The sequence below is a fragment of the Silurus aristotelis genome, assembly GCF_946808225.1.
Source record: "Silurus aristotelis genome assembly, chromosome: 2".
Taxonomy (NCBI): domain Eukaryota; kingdom Metazoa; phylum Chordata; class Actinopteri; order Siluriformes; family Siluridae; genus Silurus; species Silurus aristotelis.
Genome location: NC_139575.1, coordinates 12,917,126 through 12,940,902, shown reverse-complemented (window position 1 = coordinate 12,940,902; position 23,777 = coordinate 12,917,126). Strand labels below are relative to the sequence as shown.

Here is a 23,777-nt window from a genome sequence, read left to right as displayed (position 1 = left end):
GCTAGTATAGAGGTATTCATGCTTCCTGATAATTAGTTTATCTTGTGCACTTTATTAGTAACACCTACCTGCTAATTACTCAATTATTGCAGAAGTGGAGGAGTGTACGCATTCTTCTCAAATGGGTTCTGAATGTTGGTTTACTTTTTGGAAGAAAATGAGAAGCTGATGTAGTTTTTTTGTTACCTGAAGTTATTTGTTTGTTTATAGAAGTTGGTGAAGACCACACAATTTTTATTTAGGCCTTATTATATTAAAGCATAAAACTGAAGGACCATATATTTTTTTTCTTCATGACTGTGTATTATTTAACCGAGAGGCCTTGACTTGTTCTCACTCTGGCAGTGTGTAGGCAGTTCTGATAAGCGTTTCTCAGCGACTCTTTTTGAAGATCTTCCTGCTGAGAATAGCTGTTTGAATTCATCACCTTTCCACTCTTTTCACTCACTCGTAATAGTTTAATCTCCCTTCATGTCTGATTCTTCAAGCTTCCCCCAGTTGTCCCTGTGGAATTCCACTCAAATCCACACATGCCATTTTTTGTTTGTTTGTTTTCCAGCTCCTGTACATTTCTAGGAGAAATTCAGTATACCGCTGTTTGCAGCTGCATGATGCAATGAATTATCCATGCTGTCTATTACAGCTAATTAAGAATAGTGGTTATTTGTGAAGCTCTTGTGAGAGGTAGTGAGAATGTGGTAAAGGATTTTGTTGGCTATGAGGTGTGAATAGAGGCTTTTCCCACAGGTATAAGGTTTTGGGAATTTCCCACTGGTCATTATCACACTCTGGTCATCCTTAAAATACTGTTAGTTTGTTTACATTACTTATGTATGCATCTTCTTCTTTTTTTTTGCCTCAGGTTTTGGTATGAGTATGTGTGTTCAACATTTTATACAAGACTCAATTTATATCTTCATATATAATGATACTACATCAATAATGAAATATCCAAATAGAAAAATATGAAATATCTATTGGTGTGTCAACAGGCCATTTTGAATATTGGATAAGCAAAGTTTTCCAAGCAATAAAAAACAAGTAGTTATATAAAGACTAGTGACATAGGATATGGGAAACAGGAGCCAGGTCAAGTTGTCTGAATTGTGCTTGAGTCTGCTGGAAGTTTAGTTCATGAGCTGTAATATTCTGCTTAACTCTCCACAGCATTTTTGAATTCAAGTCTTTAATAATAGTTATGTTCCCAATTAGAAATTAAACCTTTTATGGTACTCTCAAATAACGTTAATTGCTGATTAGAATGCAGCGCACACAAAGCAGCCACTTGTGCATAATAACTCAATAAAGAGCAAGTGATAATGTGTGACATTAAGTAAGTGTTCCTGCTGCTTCTCTTCATCAGTGAGAGCTCTCCAGTCAGCACAAATAGGACTGCACACATTCATGACACGCGGCCTTTCTGATCTCCCATGGCGGCCTCAATGACTTAGCCTAGGACCAGCAAACATCATCCCAGGTTAAACTCTGGATGCTGTGGTAGGAGATCAGGAGGAAAAGGTGTTTTTGTGATTAACAAAAGTCCAGTTCAGCTGCAAGATACCATGTACACATAACAAAAACACGCATATTATACGCTTATTAGTATTATAATCATTTGTTTATATATAACGAGCTGTGCTTTTACTATCAGATTTGTGCTATTGATTGATTTGCTTTATGTTGATTGTTGATCAGATACTAACTTTTACTTATCCTATGGTAAGAAATATTTTTGAGATGGAAAACATTTGCCAAAGCCTCAATATTGTTCATGTTTTATCACCAAAATATCAAATCTATGCACTTTATACATGCTGAAATCTATTTCTAGACTGAGTGAAAATTCTATCCCTATCTTTAAATTCTATCTAACCCATTTATTGCATGTTTTTGAGAGACTTGATGAAACCAGAGAACCTGGGATTAACACAAACTGGAACATGATCTTAAGATCAAACTGGGTTCATCATTACTTGTGCTACCCTGCCACTTTAAAGTTGTATTTATGTACACCAAACATATTGTTTCATTCAAATCCGTACACTGAGAGAGCCACTACATTAAGTTCACCACCAAACCCTTGATTCATTGCCTGCTCATTTCACATTTTTTGAAAAGTCTTTGCTTAGACAATTTATTGCTCATGTCTTATGTGTTTTGCACTTCTCTGGTCACAAGATTCTGAAACTTGAGAAAAAAAAAATCTAATACATGTACAATACTGTATGTTGGTTTATGTATAAAAAAAACTTAAAGAATGTTTATAAATCATGGCTCATTTAAATGTTTTCTTAAAAAAAAAGATAGTATTGGTAAATATGGTTATCCATTTGCATTGTTAGTCAAGAAGTCTCATGCTATAAAACATGCTATAAAACAAGAAGGTTCTTGACCACACTTATGTGTGAAATGTTGAATCTCTAATGAAAGCTAGATATTTTGTTAAGGATCGTCGGTACTGTATGGCCGGTATGGTGAGTTTCTATACATATAAACACTGGAGAGGGTACAATGAGTGGTTGAAGTGGCTTAGCGTAATTTATAAAAAGTTATAACAGACTAGTTATTATTTTATTTTAGGATACAATACACATTTCCACAAAGCCTGACCTAAAAGTCAATCTGAGAAATGCTTGTTCTTTGAAGAGATTACACTATCGCAGATTGCACAAGCTTGCTGAAGGTCATTTGAAACCAAAGCATAGCAAAATGGCTTCTAGAGAAATGCCACAGGTTCGGACTTTCTGATCTTTATGTTGGTTTTTTTATTGTAGCGATAGTGTCATTGTAAGCACTTCAGCAGTTTTTTTTTTCTTCCTTTTATTAATGATTTGGTTTGTTTATATCCTTTGATAATCATTAGGTCATCGAGAGACAGTGTAGAATTATGTGCATAGTTGAGGCAGGCCTGTGATTTAAGGTAGTGAATGAGACCAAATTCTTAGTATTTTGGATTTGAGTTGCCATTTAAGACAAACTGAGCGCCTGTGTAGGAAGTCTAAGAGCTGCAGAAGTATTTTTGCTCTGTCCGTAAAGAGAACAAACTCTGTTCCCTGAATAATTCCCACTTCTAGGCTGTTTCATCAGCAAATGCTCTCTTACACATTTATGATTTTAGATAGTAGGCCAAGAAAAGGAAGAATAAAGGTTGGTAAGGAGGCTTTAACATATTTTTCTTTCCAGTTCATGACCACTTAAGAAGTCTTGCTGAGTACCAGTAACTAAGGGGGGGGGCCTTCAGAAAAGAAATAGCATCGTGCAAGAACTTGTGTTTAATTTATGTGACTGGGTAACTTCTTTATTTAGCCATTGCTTGACCACAGTTTATTAATTTGCCCACAAAACTGTAATAAACTACATCCATGACGTTAATTAGACTCTAATAAAATACAAGCAAATACAAGGCTTTAATAAATGGAGAAAAAGGCTATTTTTAAGGTTCATCAAAGAACAAATTACATAACAAATTCCTGCTGGGTCAGATAGCCATTAATTTGCAACACGTTATTATGGTTTGGTCCCTAGACATGCAGCGGTTCAAACCATTCACTATAGAATGTAACTCGGCGTACAGCCAAGTAGGATCTGGTTTAGAGACAGGATCTTCTGCATGAAACCTCTAGAGCAACCCAATCCAGGGATTAGCCCTGGACTTTAGAATTCTGCATTTCACACGTTGCTGTGCTCTTGGCTGTACAAACATAATGTTTAACTTGTATGTGACACACAGTTTACTTATTCAGTCTTAGTAAACACTCGCGGATCAATGCATAGGGAGAGTTGGTGAGCAAATTTATCACAATAATGGAAGAATATGGATTGACTATCAGTTCAAACTCTAACACGCACTGGCACTTGTTTTATGAAAGATTTTGTCTCTGTTACAGATCAAAATGTAATCTAGAAGTATTGCATCCTCCTGTTGTAATACAGGATTTTATTTTAGAAGCCGTGCTACATGCAATACTGCTTTATTGTTCATTCTTATGTTTATCTTTAAAGTTCTTTATCCACATGGTTTATAGCAATTTTCACCTGTATAATTTTGGGCCCTGCTTTCTTAAATCTACAGGCGATTATCCTCTGCCACCTCCACCTGTAGTGGACACCAGCGGCATGGCATCTTCCTCGTCTTTCCCTCCACCACCACAAATGGACGAGAGCTCCTTTGGATTTCAGGTGAGACTGTAATCCACTCTCACATCCATAAGGGACCTTGTAAGATCGAACGTCTTACACGATCTTTGTATCTTTTTCAGCCCTATTGAATACTTGCTTATGGCCCTGTTCCTTATCAGAATCCGATTCCACTGACCTCTCTGTAGTGGCACTGAGCCTATAGTGAAGACTGACACCTATTGGCTCACCTCAGTCACTTCCTCCATTGGAAACCTTTAAGAAGAACGTTAGCTCATATGTTTCCATATTTTCATTTGGTGATTTAGAGAAGATTTAGATCCTAAATCTACAAGCTAGAAAAGACAGAGAAGGAGCAAGCAAAATCTCTGAGATTTAAGATATGAGGAAGAAACCTTGAGGGGAACAGTAGTTAAAAGGGAACCCATTGTTTACTGGGTGATTCCCGTTAGTGAGATTATAAGGCATTCAGCATCTAATCCCAAAATATTAAATGATCTAAACAAGAGATGCCCAAACATTTTCTATGAGGGGCCACGGGCCGAAAGTAAATGTTGCACTCTATATATCATAACAGTATTATTATAACGGTATTATACTATATTAAATTAGAAAATGTTCCACATTTATGATTTTATAATATAATTACATATACGAATGAATGAATGATTGATGTAGATTTATTTTTAACGTTTTTAAGTTTTCTGTTTTGTCAATAAAACGTGTAGTACAATGGAAGAATATAAAAAAATCCTATTTATAGTATCATAGAGTTCAATGACTAATACGGTTATTCAAGCTATAAACTATACAGCCATATGCTTGTAATGTCAGTGATCTCTCATGAGAGACATGAAGCTGGTCCTTATTTTTCAAACCGTTTTCCCATTTGGGCTGTAGCTGACCTACTGGCAAAGTGAGGATATTATGTAGCACTTAGTTTGCTTAAAATAAAAACCTAAGTGTTATGTTAAATGCTAAATTAGGAATAAAGATCTGTGTCAGAGGCATTTTTTCCCATGTGCCCTAGTTTGGGCATCTCTGGCCTATACAGTATGTGGATCTAGATACAGTAAATGTGGCAGAGTTTGTTTATGCCATGGGGGTCTGGAAAACTCCATCATGTCACTGGGACGGAATTCAACCACAAATGACCAAATCGAGTTTTTTGTTTTTCATGATTCGATTAAAGTATTTGATAGTATCTTTATGATACTTCTGTGCCATCACATCATTGATGTTAATCTCAAAACAGAGATTAAAACCTTCACAATCTGTACAGATGACAAGAGACAAAAAAAGGTTTAATTGTGTACATTAAAAATAATAAATGTATAGAACTAATCAAGCAATTTTTTCCCCCAACTATGTTAGCTTGAGCATTTTCGGATCTAGTATATATAATTAAGAAGCGTGTGATGTTACACATGCATATATTATACACAAGTTAATGTAAATGAGCACATTCTATTGATACCATGATAATCTTATTAAAGTACTCGAATGCCAGGCAATGTATAAAGTTGTAACATGTTTCACATGTTTAGAAAAAACATTTTTAACACAGTTAATAAGGCAAATTCATTTTGCAAAGTGATTACAGAGTTGCAAAGAAGCTGCCTTTACACACACTCCCTACTCGTTCGCTTTCATATCTCCATGGCCTTATTGTATTTCCCTTTATCTAATGTCTGTAATGCTGTTTGCAGCTGTTGTAACTGGGTTATTTTACAGCGTATTACATTTCTAATCGTTTATCATGGTTTGCGTTTGCCGGTAAACACAACTGCTTCACAGTTAATTGCCTTGTTTGTTGCTTCGCTCTGCTTCATTAAAGTCATGAACTGAAACTGCTGATAGCAGAGACACAGCTCAGATCACAAGCAGTTTTTTGAAAACAACTCAAACTCGCATCCCAGTCGCAGGACTTCTAATAAGTGAAAAGGAGTTTGCTGGATTAATGCTGCAGTATGCCCAAACCCTGCTTCCACTCTCTAAACTTAAACCACTCATGACTTGACTTTACACACCACCACTGTCATTTTTTGGGGTCCTAATCACATTTGCACAAATGTTTTTCAAAGTACTGTTTAGCGTTGTCACTACTTATTAACACTGAATATGAAGGCAGCAGCGATCATGAAAGCACACCCAGAGTTAGCACCATGTCATGATCTGATAAAGAGGTCTCTGATATCATATTCGATACGATGTTAATAGCTGTATATAAGGAATCCTGGCGTCTTTCTTGCATGAGACATGATCATGTGAGGATTTGGAACCTCTGACATTTTAAAAGTCCTTACATGGGTCAAAAATTCACAAAATCATCAATTATTAAAAAAAAAAGTTTGTGCGAGTGCTTTGATATCATGTGATCTGGTTGCTTGGAAAAATAAATAACCAAGTGATGTGATAATACATGGTGAACTAACAATTTAGACTAAACATTTGTTTCCTCAACAGTGGGCAACTATGATATGGTGTTATTTCCTAGATTTCCCAGATTTCCTTTTTACATTTATCTTTGTTTGTTTAAACGCAGAGGTGACTATGTTGTGTTAAGTTAAGTCACAGCTTTTGTTTGCTCGGTTGTGTCAGGGCTTTCACTTATCTGCATCTTTCTCATTCATCTATGAACGCTCATTCAAATTCATATCAAATGTAAATTTTATGCATCACATACACATACATACAGAGTACGACATGCAGTGAAATGCTTTATATGATTGTCCAGCATTCAAGTACAAAAGGAATAGAATTTCAGGATATAAATTTTATTATTATTGGGTTTTTTTTTTTCAATAAACCATTTTTCATTCATTCTCCTTGTAAAAATTATAGATAGATCAGATCTTGGTTGATGTCTGTGGTCCATCAGGTGATATGATTTAGAAAAACCATCTTGCTCTGTAATTACTGACTTGACATGACTCACTCCACCATCTACTTAAGCATAGCTAAACCAAAACACAGAAAGGACAATAAACTAGCAGGTTGTGTTACCTGCTTTTCAACCAGGTTAATATGAAAATAAGCAAAAAGAGTAAGAAATTTGCCTTCAGCATTAAGAATGGGTTACATGTGTGTAACAACTGTGACTGTAAACCTTCAAGGAAGCTTTTGAAGAAAGACCATTTCAGACATTTGACCTTGCTGTGACCTTGGCCCTATTTGTATTTATTTAAAAATCAGGTGAGTTCATTTCCTGGTTTAAATGAGCATTCCATAAAATGCCTTACATACATCGAAACACGTTCTTAAGATGGTGGAGGAAAGTGTGGAAGGCTGTTAGTTTAAGAGTTCAAGGTCAGTTTGAGGTTATAATAATGCTGAAGTGACACTGTTTAGCTCTTAACCTAGTAAGTGTAAAAGTAAAATATTGGAGAAAATGCTCAAGCCCTCAGATTTTGTAGTTTATAGTATAACCTACTTATGCTGTTCTTTTATTAGGAAGCATATCGTATAGCAGTGCTGTGGAGGTGAACCCTCGCTGAGTGTACTTTGTGTTTTAACAAGCGACCTTTCTGAGTTCAGTACAGTACGGTGTGTTCTGAGAATTACAGAAATCCAGGTGTAGATTTAGATCCGTAATGAGCATGAGGTGACAGTGGCATGAAAAACACACTGTAGCGCCAATTTCTGGGTGACAGTGCAATTGCAATCCATTGCTCTTGTACAACTGTATAGAGTTAAAGATAAACCTCCTCTTGTCTCATCTCTTCTCCCCCTTTTCCCCCTCTTTTCCATCTCTTTTCTCCTTACCTTTTATCTAATTATTTTCTCTTCTCCTTGCTTTTTGTCTTTTTTATCCTCTCACCTTTTCTTCTTACCTCTCCTCTTCTAATATCTAATATATTTTCCCCCTCTTTTCTTCACCTCCTGTCCTTTTCTACAACCCCAATTCCAAAAATGTCCGGACACTGTGCAAAATATAAATAAAAACAGAATTCAATTATTTGCAAATCTTATTAATACATATTCTATTCACAATTATAATAAAAAAAAAAAACATTTTAAATGCTTAAACTGAGAAAATTAAAAATTTTTAGGAAAATAAAAGGTAATTTTCAATTTAATGGCTGCAACAGGTCTCCAAAAAGTTGGGACAGCATCATGTTTACCACTGAGTAACATCATGTGTTCTGTCCATATACATCTGGGAACTGCAGAGACCAGTTGCTGTAGTCTGGGTGGAGGAATGTTGTCCCATATGTGTCTGATACAGGATTCTAACTGCTCAACGGTTCTGGGTGTCCTTTGTTGTATTTTCCGTTTCATGATGCGAAAATGTTTTCAAATGGTGAAAGGTCTAGACTGTAGCCGGACCAGATCAGCACCTGGACTCTTATACTAGGAAGCCATGCTATTTTAATTAATAAATGCAGTATGTAGTTAGCATTGTCTTCCTCAAATATGCAAGGCTGTCCCTGAAAATGACGTTTTCTGGATGGAAGCATTTGTTGCTCTAAAACCTGTATATACCTTTCAGCATTGATGAAGTCTTTCTAAATGTGCAAGCTACCCATTCCACAGGCACTAATGCACTCCGATAACATCAGCAATGCGGCTTTTTGAACTGAACTCTGGTAACAAGCCGGATGATCCCTATCCTCTTTAGTCCGTTGGATATGGAGTACATGGTTTACAAAAAGAAATAAAAATTTTGATTAATCTGAAAACATAACAGTTTTTCAGTTTGCCTCAGTAGATTATAAATGGCATTCTGGATTATGTTAATGCATGCCTTCTTCTTGGCATGAGATTTAACCTGCATTTTTTAATGACATGGCAAACTGTGTTCACAGTGTTTCACAAATTGGTGAAGCTCTGCACATCTTTGTTTCCCAGCAATTTATTACGCAGATTTTGCCTCTCACTACACCAAGATACACTATTTATACCAAATCATCTTACTGACCTACTGTCAATTAACCTCATTCATTGCAAAATGCTTTTCCATTAACTTTTTTTCCCCCAGTCTTTTGTTGCACCATCTCAACTTTTTTAGAACGTGTTGCAGCCATCAAATTTAAAATAACCTAAAAATGGTATATACGCTCAGTTTAAACATTTTATGTTTTCTATGTTCCATTGTGAATTAAATATGGACTTATGAGATTTGCAAAACACTGATTTCTGTTTTATTTACATTTCACGTCGTCTCATCTTTTTTGCAATTGGTGTTGTACAGTAATCCCCCGTTTATCGTGATGGTTACGTTCCAAAACCGCCCGCGATAATCGAAAAACCACAAACGGCGGACGCTACCCCAAAAATTACGAAATGTATGTATACAGTACTGTACTGTATTAACATTTTACTTTATTTTATAATTAATGAAATAATAAATACATTTCATTATTTTAACATAAAACTCAATAAACTGTCCCTTATACTTTTTTTGTTATCCGTGAGAGACCGGGAAAATCAGCTAAACAAATTAGTTATATGGCAAATGCAATTCCGCGACAAACCAGGGGTGTGAGATTCGAGCTACAGTAAAGCGGGGGATTACTGTATTATAGTTGGGGCTTCTCTTCTCTTCTCTTCTCTTTTTTTCTCTTCTCTTCTCTTCTCTTCTCTTCTCTTCTCTTCTCTTCTCTTCTCTTCTCTTCTCTTCTCGGGTCTTCTTCTAATAGGCACAGGACACAGATTTGTAGGATTACCAGCAGCAGGTCTCGGGTGGAATAATGAGGTATCCAGACAAGAGAATATAAAGAAAATCAAAGTCGAAAAATGAGGCATAATGTGTTTTTGGGGAAATGCAAATTTAACATCTTCTGCTGAATGATCTATCTTGTTAGTTTACCTTCTAAGAGTACAGCTCATCTGTTAATCTGTGTTAATTATTGTCTCTCCCTTTATTCGAGATGAAAAGCGCTACAGAGCACAAAAGGGGAAATGAATTCATTTTAATCCGTTCTTTCTGCAAATAGAAGTTGTTTGTCACATGCCAGCTCGCACACGTGTTGGTTTTTTTTGTAGTAAAGTGCTGGACCACATGAGCTACAGCTTTCTCCTGTTCCAATTCTCCACATTCTTCTTGAATTTAAAGGGGGAAAAGGGATGTTGACTTATTTCTGTGCCTAAGCAGAACTAACAAGAGGAAGAGGTCAAAGTGCAGAGGGAAATTTGAATACGCAAGCCCCACCACAAGCCAAATTCTATTGTTTTCCTGTAACTTCATGCACACTAGTCAGATGTGCAGGCGCATGCAATTATCGAATGTAGATTCTCGGCACGAAGGTTCTCCATCCTTTTTTCTGCACTAAGAATCTTTACACTTGGCCATTTTTTATTTAATCTTAGCTTCCTGGCCGACTTGCATAGTCTGTTCTGTTGTATCTTTTCTGAGCCTGAGCTGACTTTTTGACTCTACTGCTGTTATGAAGCCGATTGCCGAAGTGTTAATTATGTAATTCGCATAGCACTCAAGCATGCTCTGTGCTGGAGAACAGGATCCTCAATTCACCCCCAAGCCTCGATTCTGCAACAATAAAATATCTGACAAATTGGTCATTATTGACCTGTTAATGGTGTAACCATGAATCACACCTCCGTTTCCATAGGAACATACCTCCAGATGAGAGGAGCCCAGTCTTTTTCTATTATATGCTTCTAAACAGTGTCGCTTCCTATCATTCTGATTGCTGGCACACACTGAATGTAGTCTGATGTTATAATTGGATGTATGTGCAGCAGAATGCTGCATATTTTTGCAGTTTCAGTACATTGTGCACATCTTCCCTTTCCTTTTTTTTTTATCTGATTCTCAGTTTTGGGTTTTGTTTCCTTTTCCTGTTTGGATGGAGCTTTTCAGCGGTTAGTCTGTTTATATAAAGTGTGTTTATTTAAGATGCTGTCGTTAGAGCGAAGCGTTTCTTTACCTTCTGCTCTGACTTTTTTCCTCTGTTCTTTTTTCCTCTCCTCTTCTCTAACATCTTTACTAATCTCCTCAACACTCGTTTTTTCCCTCCTGCTTCCGCAAATGGCAGAAGAGAGAACTCTTCCCTCATTTTTCTTGTCTTTTCTTCTCTTGTCTCTTCACTTCTCTCTTCTTTTATCTTCTCATCTTCTCTACTTTTGTGTTCACTTTTCTCTTTTTCTCTTTCACCCTCTCTTATCCTCACCTCTCTTCTTTTCTCCTCTCAACTTGCTGCTTCTTCTCTTCTCTCCATTCTTTCCGATTGTTTTTTTTTTGCCTGTCTTCTACTCTCCTTTCTTCTTTTCGCTTCTTTCCTTCATTCCTTCATTCATTCATTCATCCTGCACATGTGCAGAGGGCAATAGTCAGAATCTGTTGCTTATCCACGCACTTCAGATGAACTATTTTTCCTCTCGTGTAAACTGGAAACCATTATGATTTCCAACGCACTTTTATGCATGTATCATTTTTAATCCCAATAAATGTAGCATCCAACAGTAACAAAAGTCTGATATGTGAAGATTCACCCACTTTCACTGTTGCATAAATGCAGACTAGACCTTAAATACCAATTGTTTAAGATATAAATTCTGAATGCACTCTTTTTTTTTTTTTTTTGAATAAGCCAGTGGAATTGTCTGCATCAAGGCTATCATTTTTATTAGACTTCTTTAACAAAGCTCAAACCCAAATTATTTAATTAATTTCACATAAAAATCACAGCAAAAAGCATTTCTGTAAAAAGCGTTTCTTTAAACGATGAAATTAAGGATTATTGTTTGTTTGTTTTTCTTTGTTTTCATGCTAAAGCAAGCCACTAGCTTGTTCAATGTGGATAAAATCTTTCGAGTTTCCCGAAAAAGAAATAACACCAAAACATGTGGTTGATCTACACAACCTGAAAATATCACATTCGTCTGCGGGATACAAAAAAAACAATCTCACTTTCTCAATTTAAATTCTTTTGTAGTAGAATGTTCTTGTCGTATGCCACGTTTCCTTGCAGGTCACGCGTTTTTACACGTGATGTTACAGGTTATTTATTTATTTTTGCCATGTTTTACCATTTTCACATGCACCGTGTTTATTATCTTATAGATCAAAGGGCCAGAGAAGACCCTGGAGGAGAGACGCTCAAGCCTAGATGCCGAGATCGACTCACTGACCAGCATTCTTGCCGATCTGGAGAGCAGCTCGCCGTATAAGAGTCGCTCAACACAGGTAGCGTATACACGCAAGGAGTCTTTTAAAGTGCCTGCGTAATGCTACTTAAAGAGATGACAGGAAGACGGCGACAAAGAGTGCTTTCTATCGTCTGACAGGAAACAATATGATCTGCATGAGCCACAAAATAAATTGTGTGATGTAGTACAAATAATAGGAGGTGCTACAAACACTAGTCCTGGGTCAATCAGTTGAACTAGGAATAAGGAAAGCGAACTATTCAGCAACAATAGGAATAGTAATATTAATAATCACAATAATAAACACTTGCAGGAATCATCAGTCACCGTAAAACCTGGCAGCCCTTAAAATAAAGATCAGATGTAGACATCGGCGAATAGGCAAAACGAGACAAAACGGGGGTTTCCATTTGAATAATTACTCGAGTCTTTACACACAGGCCTTTTATTTGTCTCACACCTTCATATCCTCCCACTCCTGTAACGTTTTTGTGCATCATTTTTTGTGAGTCACATCTGTTTCGAATTTTATACGGGGGAATAATGTCTCTGTCCCTTAATATTTAAACGTTCTCTTTCCATTTCTGACCTTTCTTTCTCTCTCTCTGGTCCGATAAACCGTCAGCTAAATCACTCACATAAATGCATGCGATTGGATAAACCACCAACAGAGGATTTGGCACAGAGGTTCATGCTTAAAAAATTTGTAAAACTGTGCCCCTCATTAGTTAATCAGCTCTATTACAGTGCTTGGTTTGTTCCGGGCAGAATATTTTGCTGGGTCTGTGTCTGACTTTGGAACCTGTGGCCATGGAGGTTGTTGTGATGCAAGTTAGGTCTTGATGATGAGTGACTTCCTGCAGATGGGCAAGTTCTATTGTTTATTGTTGTAATTGGCAGGTATGATTTTTAATACTGGGAATGAGTGCACAATTCAAGTTCTGATGTATTTTTTAGCGCTTTCCACAATGGATATTGACTCAAAGCAGCTTTACAGAATTAAAGAATTCAAGTGAATTATGTGTATTTATTTGCTGATGAGCAGCTGTGGCGACTGTGGCAAGGAAAAACTCCCTCGATGTTATGAGGAAGAAACCTTGAGAGGAACCAGACTCAAAAGCGGAACCCATCCTCATTTGGGTGATATCAAGAGTGTAATTATAAGTCTTAAAAACAATACAAAACACCGGAGAGTGAGAACCACCCTGAGCACCGGAGTGTGTGATTATGAGTAATGTCCTTTCTACAGTCTTATACGGTCAGTTAACGTTATGGAACCATTAGCTACTGAGCAACTCATAAAATAGATCAACATTTGAGATCATCATAGATCCAACACCAGCTTCTACATGCCAGAGCCTTTGAACACTCAAAAAGGTTGAATGTCTAAACTCCACATGCAGTGGGATCCCAAGGATGCTGGTACGTCTCTAGATGGTTTGGGATGTTTGCAGAGCCGGCATCTACTCTTAGAAGTTCCATAATCTTCATGAGGTGGGACGTGACTGGGGCTGGCCCAACCCCAGGATGCCTTGGGATGGGAAGAGAAAGAGAAGCAGTGGAGAGGAATTAGCGTAGCTGCTGTTCATGATATTAACAAGCACAAGTTGATGTGCGTTTGATCAGATGTACTGGAGCACAAGGTTATGATATGTGATGTGATATGTGTAGGACTCGATAAAAAGATATGTCTTTAAACTGCACTTTAACTGGGAGAGCGTGTCTGAGCCCCGAACACTGTCAGAAAGACTATTCCAAAGTTTAGGAGCTAAATGTGAGAATGCTCTACCACCTTTAGTGGATTTTGCTATTCTAGAAACTACTACAAGTCCGGAATTTGGAGATCTGAAAGAGCGTGACGGATTGTAAGGTGTAAGAAAACTGAATAGACACATGGGAACTAAACCGCTTTAGGATTACGTAAGTAAGTGGCATTAGTTTGTAGTTAATTCAAGATTTAACAGGTAGCCAGTGTAGGGATGATAGGATTGGGGTTATATGGTCATATTTTTTTTTTGACCTTGTGAGAACTCTGCTGCATTCTGGACAGACTGTAGCTTGTTTGTTAATGATGCACTTAGTAATGCATTACAATAGTCCAGAATGGAGGTCATGAACGCATGGACGAGCTTCTCTGCATCCGATATAGCTAACATGTTTCTTAGCTTAGCAATATTTCTAAGGTGGAAGAAGGCTGTTTTTATATTATGGGTGATATGATTTTTTAAAAGACAAGTTGTTGTCTAAAATAACTCCCAGGTCTTTTACTATTGAACTAGTAGTTACAATTTATGTACAGTCACCATGGCTGCTCATCAGGGATAATTGCACACCATTCACCTCAACTCTTAAAATTCTGTAAAGTTGCTTTGAGACAATGTTTTAATAAACTTGACTTAACTGCTCTGTACTATATTTCATGCACTCTATACTTAGAATACTTTAGGGGTTCAACTTAGAGCACTTTAAGGGAAGGGTGATCCTCTGCTGTATGGTTTCCTGGTATAAATTCTTAGAGTAAATAAAAATAGATTGGTTGCGTTACAGTATGTAAGGACAATTAATCTTTCATACACAGGCAGTTTCTTGTGTAACCCTGTGTACTACACACACACACACACACACACACACACACACACACACACACACACACACACACACACACACACACACACACACACACCTCTGTTTAGAATTTGTATAAGTGACTTTACATAAGAAAGTTGTCAAAGTTCAATACACCCCAAACTACTTTATACACTATATAGACTAAAGTGCTGGGACACATGATTTTTCTAGATTTCCAGCATGTCATACTATTTTTTTTTTTTTCTTTTTTTTTTTCTTTTCACAAACTCTTACCACAAAGTCAGAGACACACAAAACTATAGGATGTCTTTAAATTTAGTATGATTTACATTTTCCCTTCACTCGAGCTGTGAGATTCGATCTTGTTCCAGTATGACAAAACCCCTGTTCAATAAGCAAACTCCATGAAGATGTGCTTTACATGGAATAGAATGGAAGATCATCTCCACAAGCACAATTTGGTGAAACATCTTCCTAGAAGAGCAGAGGTTATTATAACATCTAATGAGGACTAAATGTGGCATGTACATGGAATATTTGGTCTGTATAGTGTATAAGAATATAGAGCCTTAATGTATTTTTCATGTAGAGAGGTTTGGTATTTAAATGCTGTGTCCAATGTAAAAAGGTTTGCACAGACAAATAGCCTTCAACTCGGTCAGTTCGATCGTCGGACCGGTCAAATCCACCAATCAATTAATCGATCCACTACAAAGTTCATTGAGGTTAGGGAACTACACATACAAAGCCACTCATGTTTTTGTAAGTATATCAGTTATTTCTCATTTTTGGAAAGTGTTATGAGTCTAAAATTATAATGACCCATATCATTAATAGACGTTAAATGAAGTTTAGAGACCGCTCAAGTTGAAGCCTAGGGCACTTTGCTAAATAGTTCGACACAATGAATGTAGGCCATTGCATTTAGATTCATTTGGAACAACTGACTCCCACCTGTTAGATTGATGAGATTTGCCCACAGAAGTGAAGCTTTCGCTGAACTGATTTGCAGGTTTATTTATTTATTTTTTTTCTAAGCATAAAAGCAGTTCTTATTTGTGTGTGTCTTCAGGTCTTTTTTAATTAGCTGCTCTCAGGAGGCCTCTAAATAAAACCAGACATATCTACTGATCAGTAATGAGTGTTTAGTCTGCACATGGAAAAAAAAAAAGAAAGAAATAAAAGACATTTGTAAATGTTCTAAATTAAGCTATTTTATCAAAACACTTGTCTAATTTCACATTATAGTAAACATCAGTGTTGGAATTGAGGAGCAGGAACTATTTGTTTTTAATCAGCTAGGAAATTGTCATGCAGGTTGGTCAAATTATATTTTTCAAGCAAGGATCAATGCAAGGGCTGTGTTGGGCAGAATCTGAGATTGATTACTGTGTGTGTGTGTGTGTGTGTGTGTGTGTGTGTGTGTGTGTGTGTGTGTGTGTGTGTGTGTGTGTGTGTGTGTGTGTGTGTGTGTGTGTGTTTGTGTGTTTGTGTGTTTGCAAGATCCGTTGTATCTATGGGCTTCCATTTGGCTTTCTGTTTTCCTCCCAAAACCTCCCAAAAAACATGCCCCTACAGTATGTGGACTAGTGAATTGCAATTGCACCTATGTGTAACTCTGTCGAAACGCTGTCGAAATTCCCAGTTTTAGTCGAGCAGCATTAATTGTGTGTGTTCATGATTAGGACCATTAACTCTGCCTTAGGGATGCTCATATTTTTTCTATTATTAAAATATTGCTATTATAAAAATAAAATAAATGATATGCAAGATCTTACATACTGCAGTGTTTAAAAAAAAATTAAAAATTATAAATGATAGTTATAAATAAAATATTGCCATTATAATAATAAAAAAAATGATATGCAAGATATTACATACAGTGTTTTTGGGGAAAAAAAAGTAAAGTTATAAATGATAATTCTTTATAATAATAATAATAATAGTAATAATAATAATAATGAAATAATAATAACATAATGATAATATATTATTTCGCAAAAATTTGTTTAAGATTAAATATAAAAGTTTAGATTATTTTAATTATTTTTAAATTATTTATAAAAAAAAAATAATTTTGTAATACACGCAGTTTATTGTTTGATCATTCTTTCCTCTGTGAGTACTTTGTGTTCAGCAAAATTGTTAAATGTTTAAAAGATTAACCATTACAAAATAATGTGCACACACACGCACACACAAATACAGTTACAATAAAGTAATGAATATATAAATGATTAAAGTAAAGAGCTAATACAGTCCATGTGCTCCAATGTTAATCAAGAGACAGCCGATGCATGTTTTCACAGCTCAGAGTGTTAGTGTGTGATTAGTCGGTGTCAGGGTCAGCCGCACTCGGTCTTGAAGATTTTTCTAGTGATACTTTACCCTGTTAACAGTCTCTGAGGATTCTCTTATTTGGGTAGGTCTGAACAAATATCAGGGAAAGAGTCTGAAGTTTCTTTGCTAGCTGCTGAGGTCAATGGTGAGGAAATGTTCTTCAGGCCACAAGCACAGCAGAAATTAAATTGTGCAGTAAAATGTGCAGTTTAGTCAATTTGGCCGAGTGGTTTCTTGCACTGCAGTGTCACATCCGGCCTGTTTGATAAGCAAGAAGCTGTCATAACTCTAGGCAATGATTCAGCTGTTTATAAGACACCTTGAAGCACACTGACACACACACACACACACACACACACACACACACACACACACACACACACACACATAGAGCTGATAATTAGGTTGTACTGACTTGGGTATACCTCATCCAGCTCTTTCATATATATGCATTAAATGCTGTAAAGTAAGAATTCTTTCAAAAAATAAGTGTCTGTAGTCACTTTTATCAATTAGCAAAATGTAAAACAAATGAACAGAAGAAAAATGCAAATCAATATTTGGTAGGACCACCCTAAACAGCATCTTCTTCTTCATGCTGTTTGAAGTACACTTGCACACCTTGGTGGGAAGGTTCTTCCAAACATCTTGGACAACTAATTACAGCTCTTCTGCGGATGTAGATGTCAAATTCTCCTTTTTCTCCATGTAATTTTATACAGACTCAAGGATGTTGAGATCAGGGCTCTGTGGGGCTAAACGATCACTTCCAGAACTCATTGTTCTTCTCTATGCTCAATATAGTTCTTAATGACTTTGGCTGTATGCTTTGGGTTATTTTCCTGCTGCTAGGCTTTTCCTTACTTAGTTTTAAACCTCCTTCACAGCATATGGAATTAATGATCATTATCACCTGCTTTGGATAACTGGTTAATTATAAACCTGATTCTGTTTAAACAAAATCCCCGACTTTGTGCAAGTGTAAAAATTGAAGGACAAAGTGTAGTCACAACACATATTGATTTGATTTATTTTGTCCACTACTTTTATTTTTACAAATTGATTAAAAGAAAGTCAGTGTTCCAATTTACAGTATACTAAAGGCTTTCAACATGGTTGAGCTCAGAGCTCTACAGCAGGCCACTCAAGATCTTCCGCTATACCTCATGTAAACCATATCTTCATGAAGCTCTTTCTATACACAGGGGTATTGTCATGAAACAGGTTTAGGTCTTCTAGTTCAAGTGAAGAGAAAATTTTATTCTACCACATTTAAAGACGTCCTATACAGTGCCTCTGACTTTATGGTTACAGTTTGGAGAAGAACTGGATGGAAAAGTTATATGTAGTTCTTATCCAAACTATTTCTTTCTTCCTGAATATTATTTCATTTATTAGTCTTAGGTAATGAGTAGAATTGACCATAAATCTCAGTTTATGAACTGTTACTATAAAAACAGTAATTTATAAGCAATCCTGCTAAAGAAAAATAATTCTGGCCAAACAGATTCAAGCATTCAGCCAAGCTGTGGTACACATTTCATTATCGTAATTCTTGTTGGGCAAAAAAACACTTATCTGACTTTAGAGAAATTGTCATGCAAGATTTGTTTGTCCAAATTAGGTCAGCTTTTACGAAGGCTGATTTGTGTGAACGCGAGATGAAGTGCCTTTGCTCGGTTACATGTTATTGTGTGGTGATTGGTGGTTGTTTGTTGTTGTTGACATTAGCAAGCCAGTCAATGTCAAGGATGATGCGTCGCTTTAGTTTCAGATCACTCCGAGGCGCTGCCCTTGAAAAGAGCTGCAACTGCTTATTTGTGCATGCAAATGATGCCACATATGAAACGGCACAATCAAAGCGGCAGCTCTTAAAAGGAATGAAAATTAAACTCTTCGAGTTGTGTTGATGTTTTCACGGGGCTTAAAGCAGAACGCTTAAGAGTATTGAAGCACATCCTGTTTTTCTCCAGTTCCATTTGATTCAGACTAAACCACAGAAGTTTGTACGCGCTGACTGTGTGATACATTACAGGAGACTGTGAAGGTCATGGTGCATGTAGCTCTTTCCTGCTTACTGCAGGTCAGCTTTAGTTCCTGAATGCAAGCCATTGATACATTTATTAGAAATCCACACAGGGGGCTGAGGGTGCACTAGTAAAGCCAGTGCTTCAACACCAGGCCTGCTCAAAAAAAGATATATTTATAAAGTTATTACAAAATGTGTGGTGGTTAATGTACTTATGATTATAAGAAAATAAATAAATAAATAGCAGGTCATCCCTGAGCTAATCTAAACTCTTAATAAACTCCTTCAATTACAGTCATGAACACTGGCCTGAGATCAAGAAAACCCGAGTGTAATGAGACTGTGATGACCTCGCTTAACAGCGTGAACAGTCTCATTTAAATCTATTCATTGGAGCTCAAATGCAGTGTTTGTGTATAATTAAAGGGTACCAATGCATTCAAGAGGTATTAAATGACACTAAAAGAGATTGTACCCATAATAAGTGGCTTCTTTTAGATTTCCTAGTGTGACATTAAGACGACAAATAAAAATTAAAGATCTACTTTGACGTCCACACAATAGGACACAGAGTAGCTTTAAACAGATTCTGGACTGGGGTTTGATTCTTGACATTGTTTGTTTTGAAGCAGGAAGTTATATCATCATGTTTAACTGCTTGACTGCTAACAAAAAATAATAATTCAAGACCTCTGCGTATGAATTCTTTTTAATCAGCTAGCTGAATGCAGAGAGCAAATCAGAAATGTACGAGAGCATTTTACTTCTTAAGGAACCCTGATAGTGAATAACAATGGAATAAGTCTTTTGCCTGTCTTATTTGTGAGAATAAAGTTCCCCAAGTTGGTAAAACAACTCTGGAAAGTATCTGTCATGACCACAACAAATTTTCACCTCAGAATTAATATGGTTCAACAAGCTACTACTATAGAGCAAGACCCCTCATCAGGGGATAGACATGTAGGATTTGTTAAGCTAAATTAAAAAGAGATTTTTTTTTGCAGATAATACCTTACTACTGGTGATCATGACATTAAGCTACCGAAACAAAAGTTTTGAAGCAGCTGTTTCAGTAAAACCTGGTGGTATTTGTATTAAACTCCATCTTACATGTTTGTGTTTTGAATATTTATTAGGAAAATGCTGTTCTTAAACAGCTCCCAATATTTGTTCTGATATTTATGTCCACATGAAATGCACTCGTTGAGAGCCATTTTCCTCTTTTTCTCTTTTCCTCTTTTCACTTCATGAATGATGCATCAATCTATAGGCAGAGGTTTTGCGAATTACTATAATTACGTTTTTCTTTTTTTTTTTGGTGACAGTTTTGGCTTTTGTATGATTTGTTTTTATGACTTGATATAGCTTGGTTTGACATGTAAATGGTTTCAGGTTTCTGTTTTGATGATGTAACGCAATCATCAACCCCCATGTTTCTTGGCTTTGTTTGATTGTTTTTTTTCTTCCTCTGCTTCTCTCTCCCGCACACAAACTCTTGCTTTCATGCCCACCCACGTTTCCATTCAGTAAGCCGCTACTGTTTTCCCCAAAAATCATAAACTGTTTAGGAAAAGTGTAAAGGAGCCGAGCACAAAAGAGCCTCTCATCAGCCAGGGAAAATTTCAGCTGAAAAATGAAGTCTTTCTGGGGCTCGCTTCTCTTTCACAAAGAAGACGGCAGACACAAATAATTATTACAACTGAGGCCTTCTATTACTATCAAACACCACCATTTATCCATACCATCCCCACTTTTACTTTAACGAGCAGTTCTGTTAACTTATAGAACTCTGATTTATGTGGATCATTTATGAAATTCATTTCTTTGTTGTTTTACATTAAAAAGTCTTTGTTGTTGGTTGTTTCACTCAACAATTAAATTGGTATAAATTGTCTCAAAGCAGAAAATAATTGACTTTCTTAGGGTCGTATTAGAAAATCACTAATATTTATTTATTTATTTATTTTATTATTTTTTTTTTAACATTGATTGTGAAGTGATTTCTATATAAGCAGAACACGGGGAAAGATCTCTATTTAATTTTTAGCTTTAAACAATCTTGCTCTGAATAGGTTTTACAGCCATCAGTGTTCAAATGTAGCCATGTTTACATTACTAGTCCTAATCCGATGTTGATCACAATGTTGATACACCCTATACAACAGAAGATTATGCCAAAAGTCATATGCAATGGTTCAAAAATGTCAAACAGTAGTGACTGCTTCTTTCGAGTAAAAGTAAATAATGAAAAAGTAATAAATAAATAACATTTTAAAAACGTGTATAAATAGCCTATTAAGTTCTAATATTTAAAGTGCTGTCCAAAGGAATTCATAGTTTTAGTTATAAATCTTTGTCCTTTGCTTTAATTATTCTTTTTAAATAGAGGAATGTTTTAAACACTTTAATATTTACATGAAATGAATAAGCAGAAATGCCTCAGTAATGAATGGCAGCATATAAAATAATGATGCTGCACTGAGGCCCAGAGTATTTTTCTTTTCGTTTGTTTGTTTGTTTGCTTATTAATTCATTCCTTTATTCATTCAATCATTGTTAAGAAAATTAATGCTGCTTTAAAGTCGCAAAAGATTTTGCATCTTTTTACTGATAATTCTCATTATATATGTAATTTTTTTTTGTCTCTACCACCAGTTGGTTAAGGCATTATGTTTTTTCAGTTGTCATTAAGGCTCTCCTTCTGTCTGAGATTCTCGTTGAACATGCGAACAAGTAGGGTGAACATGGTCAAGGTTACAGCAAGGTCAAATGTATGAAATTGTGTTTGCTTCATTTGCTTGAAAATATACTTTTTAAAGTTTGAAGTACATTTTCAGTTTTTATTTTTCTGTTTAAAGAAGTTAAAAAAAAAAAGGTCTGAATTTTGCAGTTTTCATAGAGAGGAATTCTACTTTTTCGTTTTGGTAAATTACAAATTTTTTAGTTTATGGTATATCTTTTAGTCAAACAAAGACATTATTGATCCTGCTAAGGTGATTTATTGTTTTTATTTTTTTTAATCAGCTTATTTTATTTGCTATTAAATATCCAGATGCAACAAACACGCAGTCAACGACTCTGATGTATGTATATAACATATTTATTTCTTTATTATCACATACCTCGTACTGCTTAAGCACACACAGATATGTAATAGCAAATACATATTATGTGGACAGAAGTATTGGGACACCTGACATTTCCAGCCATATGTGGTTCTTCCCCAAACTGTTACTAAAAAGCTGCAGACACACAATGGTATTTGATGTCTTATGATATGGTTCAATAAAATGTTCCCTTCAGTTGAACTAGGAGACCCAAACCTGCTCTAAAGCTCTGACCTCATCCTTGTTCAACACCTTTGGGATGAATTGGAACACTGACTGCACCCCAGGTTTCCTCACCCTGAGTCTTATGATCCCAAATCTCCACAGGCACAATGCTGAATGTAGTGGAGCATATTCCCAGAAGAGTGGTGTTTTTTTATAACAGCAAATGGGGACTAAATGTAAAATGCGATGTCCACACTATCTTGTGGTCAGATGTCCACAAACTTTTATCCATATAATGTTTTTGAATTATTTGATCACAATGGTAAGTGAATGGTAAGTGTAATAGTGTAGTAAGGAACTGGCTTACTGTGTTTCTAAAGTGGGCAAATAATTGAAGTTTTCCTGAGGATATTCCAGAGCCTTCACCCTCAGTCCTCCCCAGGAAACTTTTTACCAAGCCAATATCTAGCCATTATGTAATTCATCACCTTTGCTCTCACCAAGAGGCTTTAAAAGTAAATTTAAAAGTCAAACCTTTCAATGGCCAGTCTGTTTGATTTGCACTGAGGGAGTGGTTTTTGTACAGTATTCCAGATGAAATATTGATTCCCCCCACCCTTCTCATGCAGATTTGCTGTGTTTTCTGCTACACTGACAGCTTCATTTCTAAAGCTTTGTGTTTCAAAAGAGTGAAAGTGCGAGCGAAACAAAGACAGAGAGTGTAAACCTCTTAGTTTAGAATAAAAGTGAATGTGTGATCTTATCAGTCACCACTTACTGTCTAGTTGCAGGCTGGACATTTGGAAGCTTGAGTATTTTTGATGCCAGGTTACGGCTTTGCAATTCTTGATGACAAAGAAATCATGATATTTTACATTAGAATCAAGATCCATTCATTTGTATCAATTATGCTTTTTGGTATTTAGCATAGGTGTTGATGACTTCACGTTTATAAATGCATTGTGTGCAGCTTGTGCTTGGTCCATAGACAACCTGATGGTGTAATGGCAGGTATACAGGTTTTTCCTGTGACGTCAATCAGCTCTTAGTGAGTTTGTAAACACACCTGTCTGAAAATATATTTTATAGAATTTTTCACAAGTTTCGGATCATTTCATACTAAAACATAAAGAAAGCACCATACAGTGCATTTATTATGATTTTTTGGTGGTCTGCTTAGTGTAGTGAAATGATGGCACACCTTATCAGACAACAAAGTTAGAATGTTTTAACGATGATTGCACAATAAAGTATGTGTTTTTATTTTCTCTTCCTCTACACAGTTTTGAACTTTGCTC

The 23,777-nt window shown here is 36.1% G+C and overlaps 1 protein-coding gene across 8 annotated transcripts in view; it reads left to right on the top strand.

Moving 5' to 3' along the window:
* Positions 1-23,777, top strand: part of lpp (LIM domain containing preferred translocation partner in lipoma) — a 244,430-nt gene that overhangs the window by 149,015 nt on the left and 71,638 nt on the right. For all 8 annotated transcript variants that reach the window (XM_083569446.1, XM_083569448.1, XM_083569443.1 and 5 more), the window contains 2 exons: positions 4,073-4,179; positions 12,164-12,286. In XM_083569446.1, the coding sequence (XP_083425572.1) occupies positions 4,073-4,179; positions 12,164-12,286 (230 nt within the window). The remainder of the gene's footprint in view (positions 1-4,072; positions 4,180-12,163; positions 12,287-23,777) is intronic.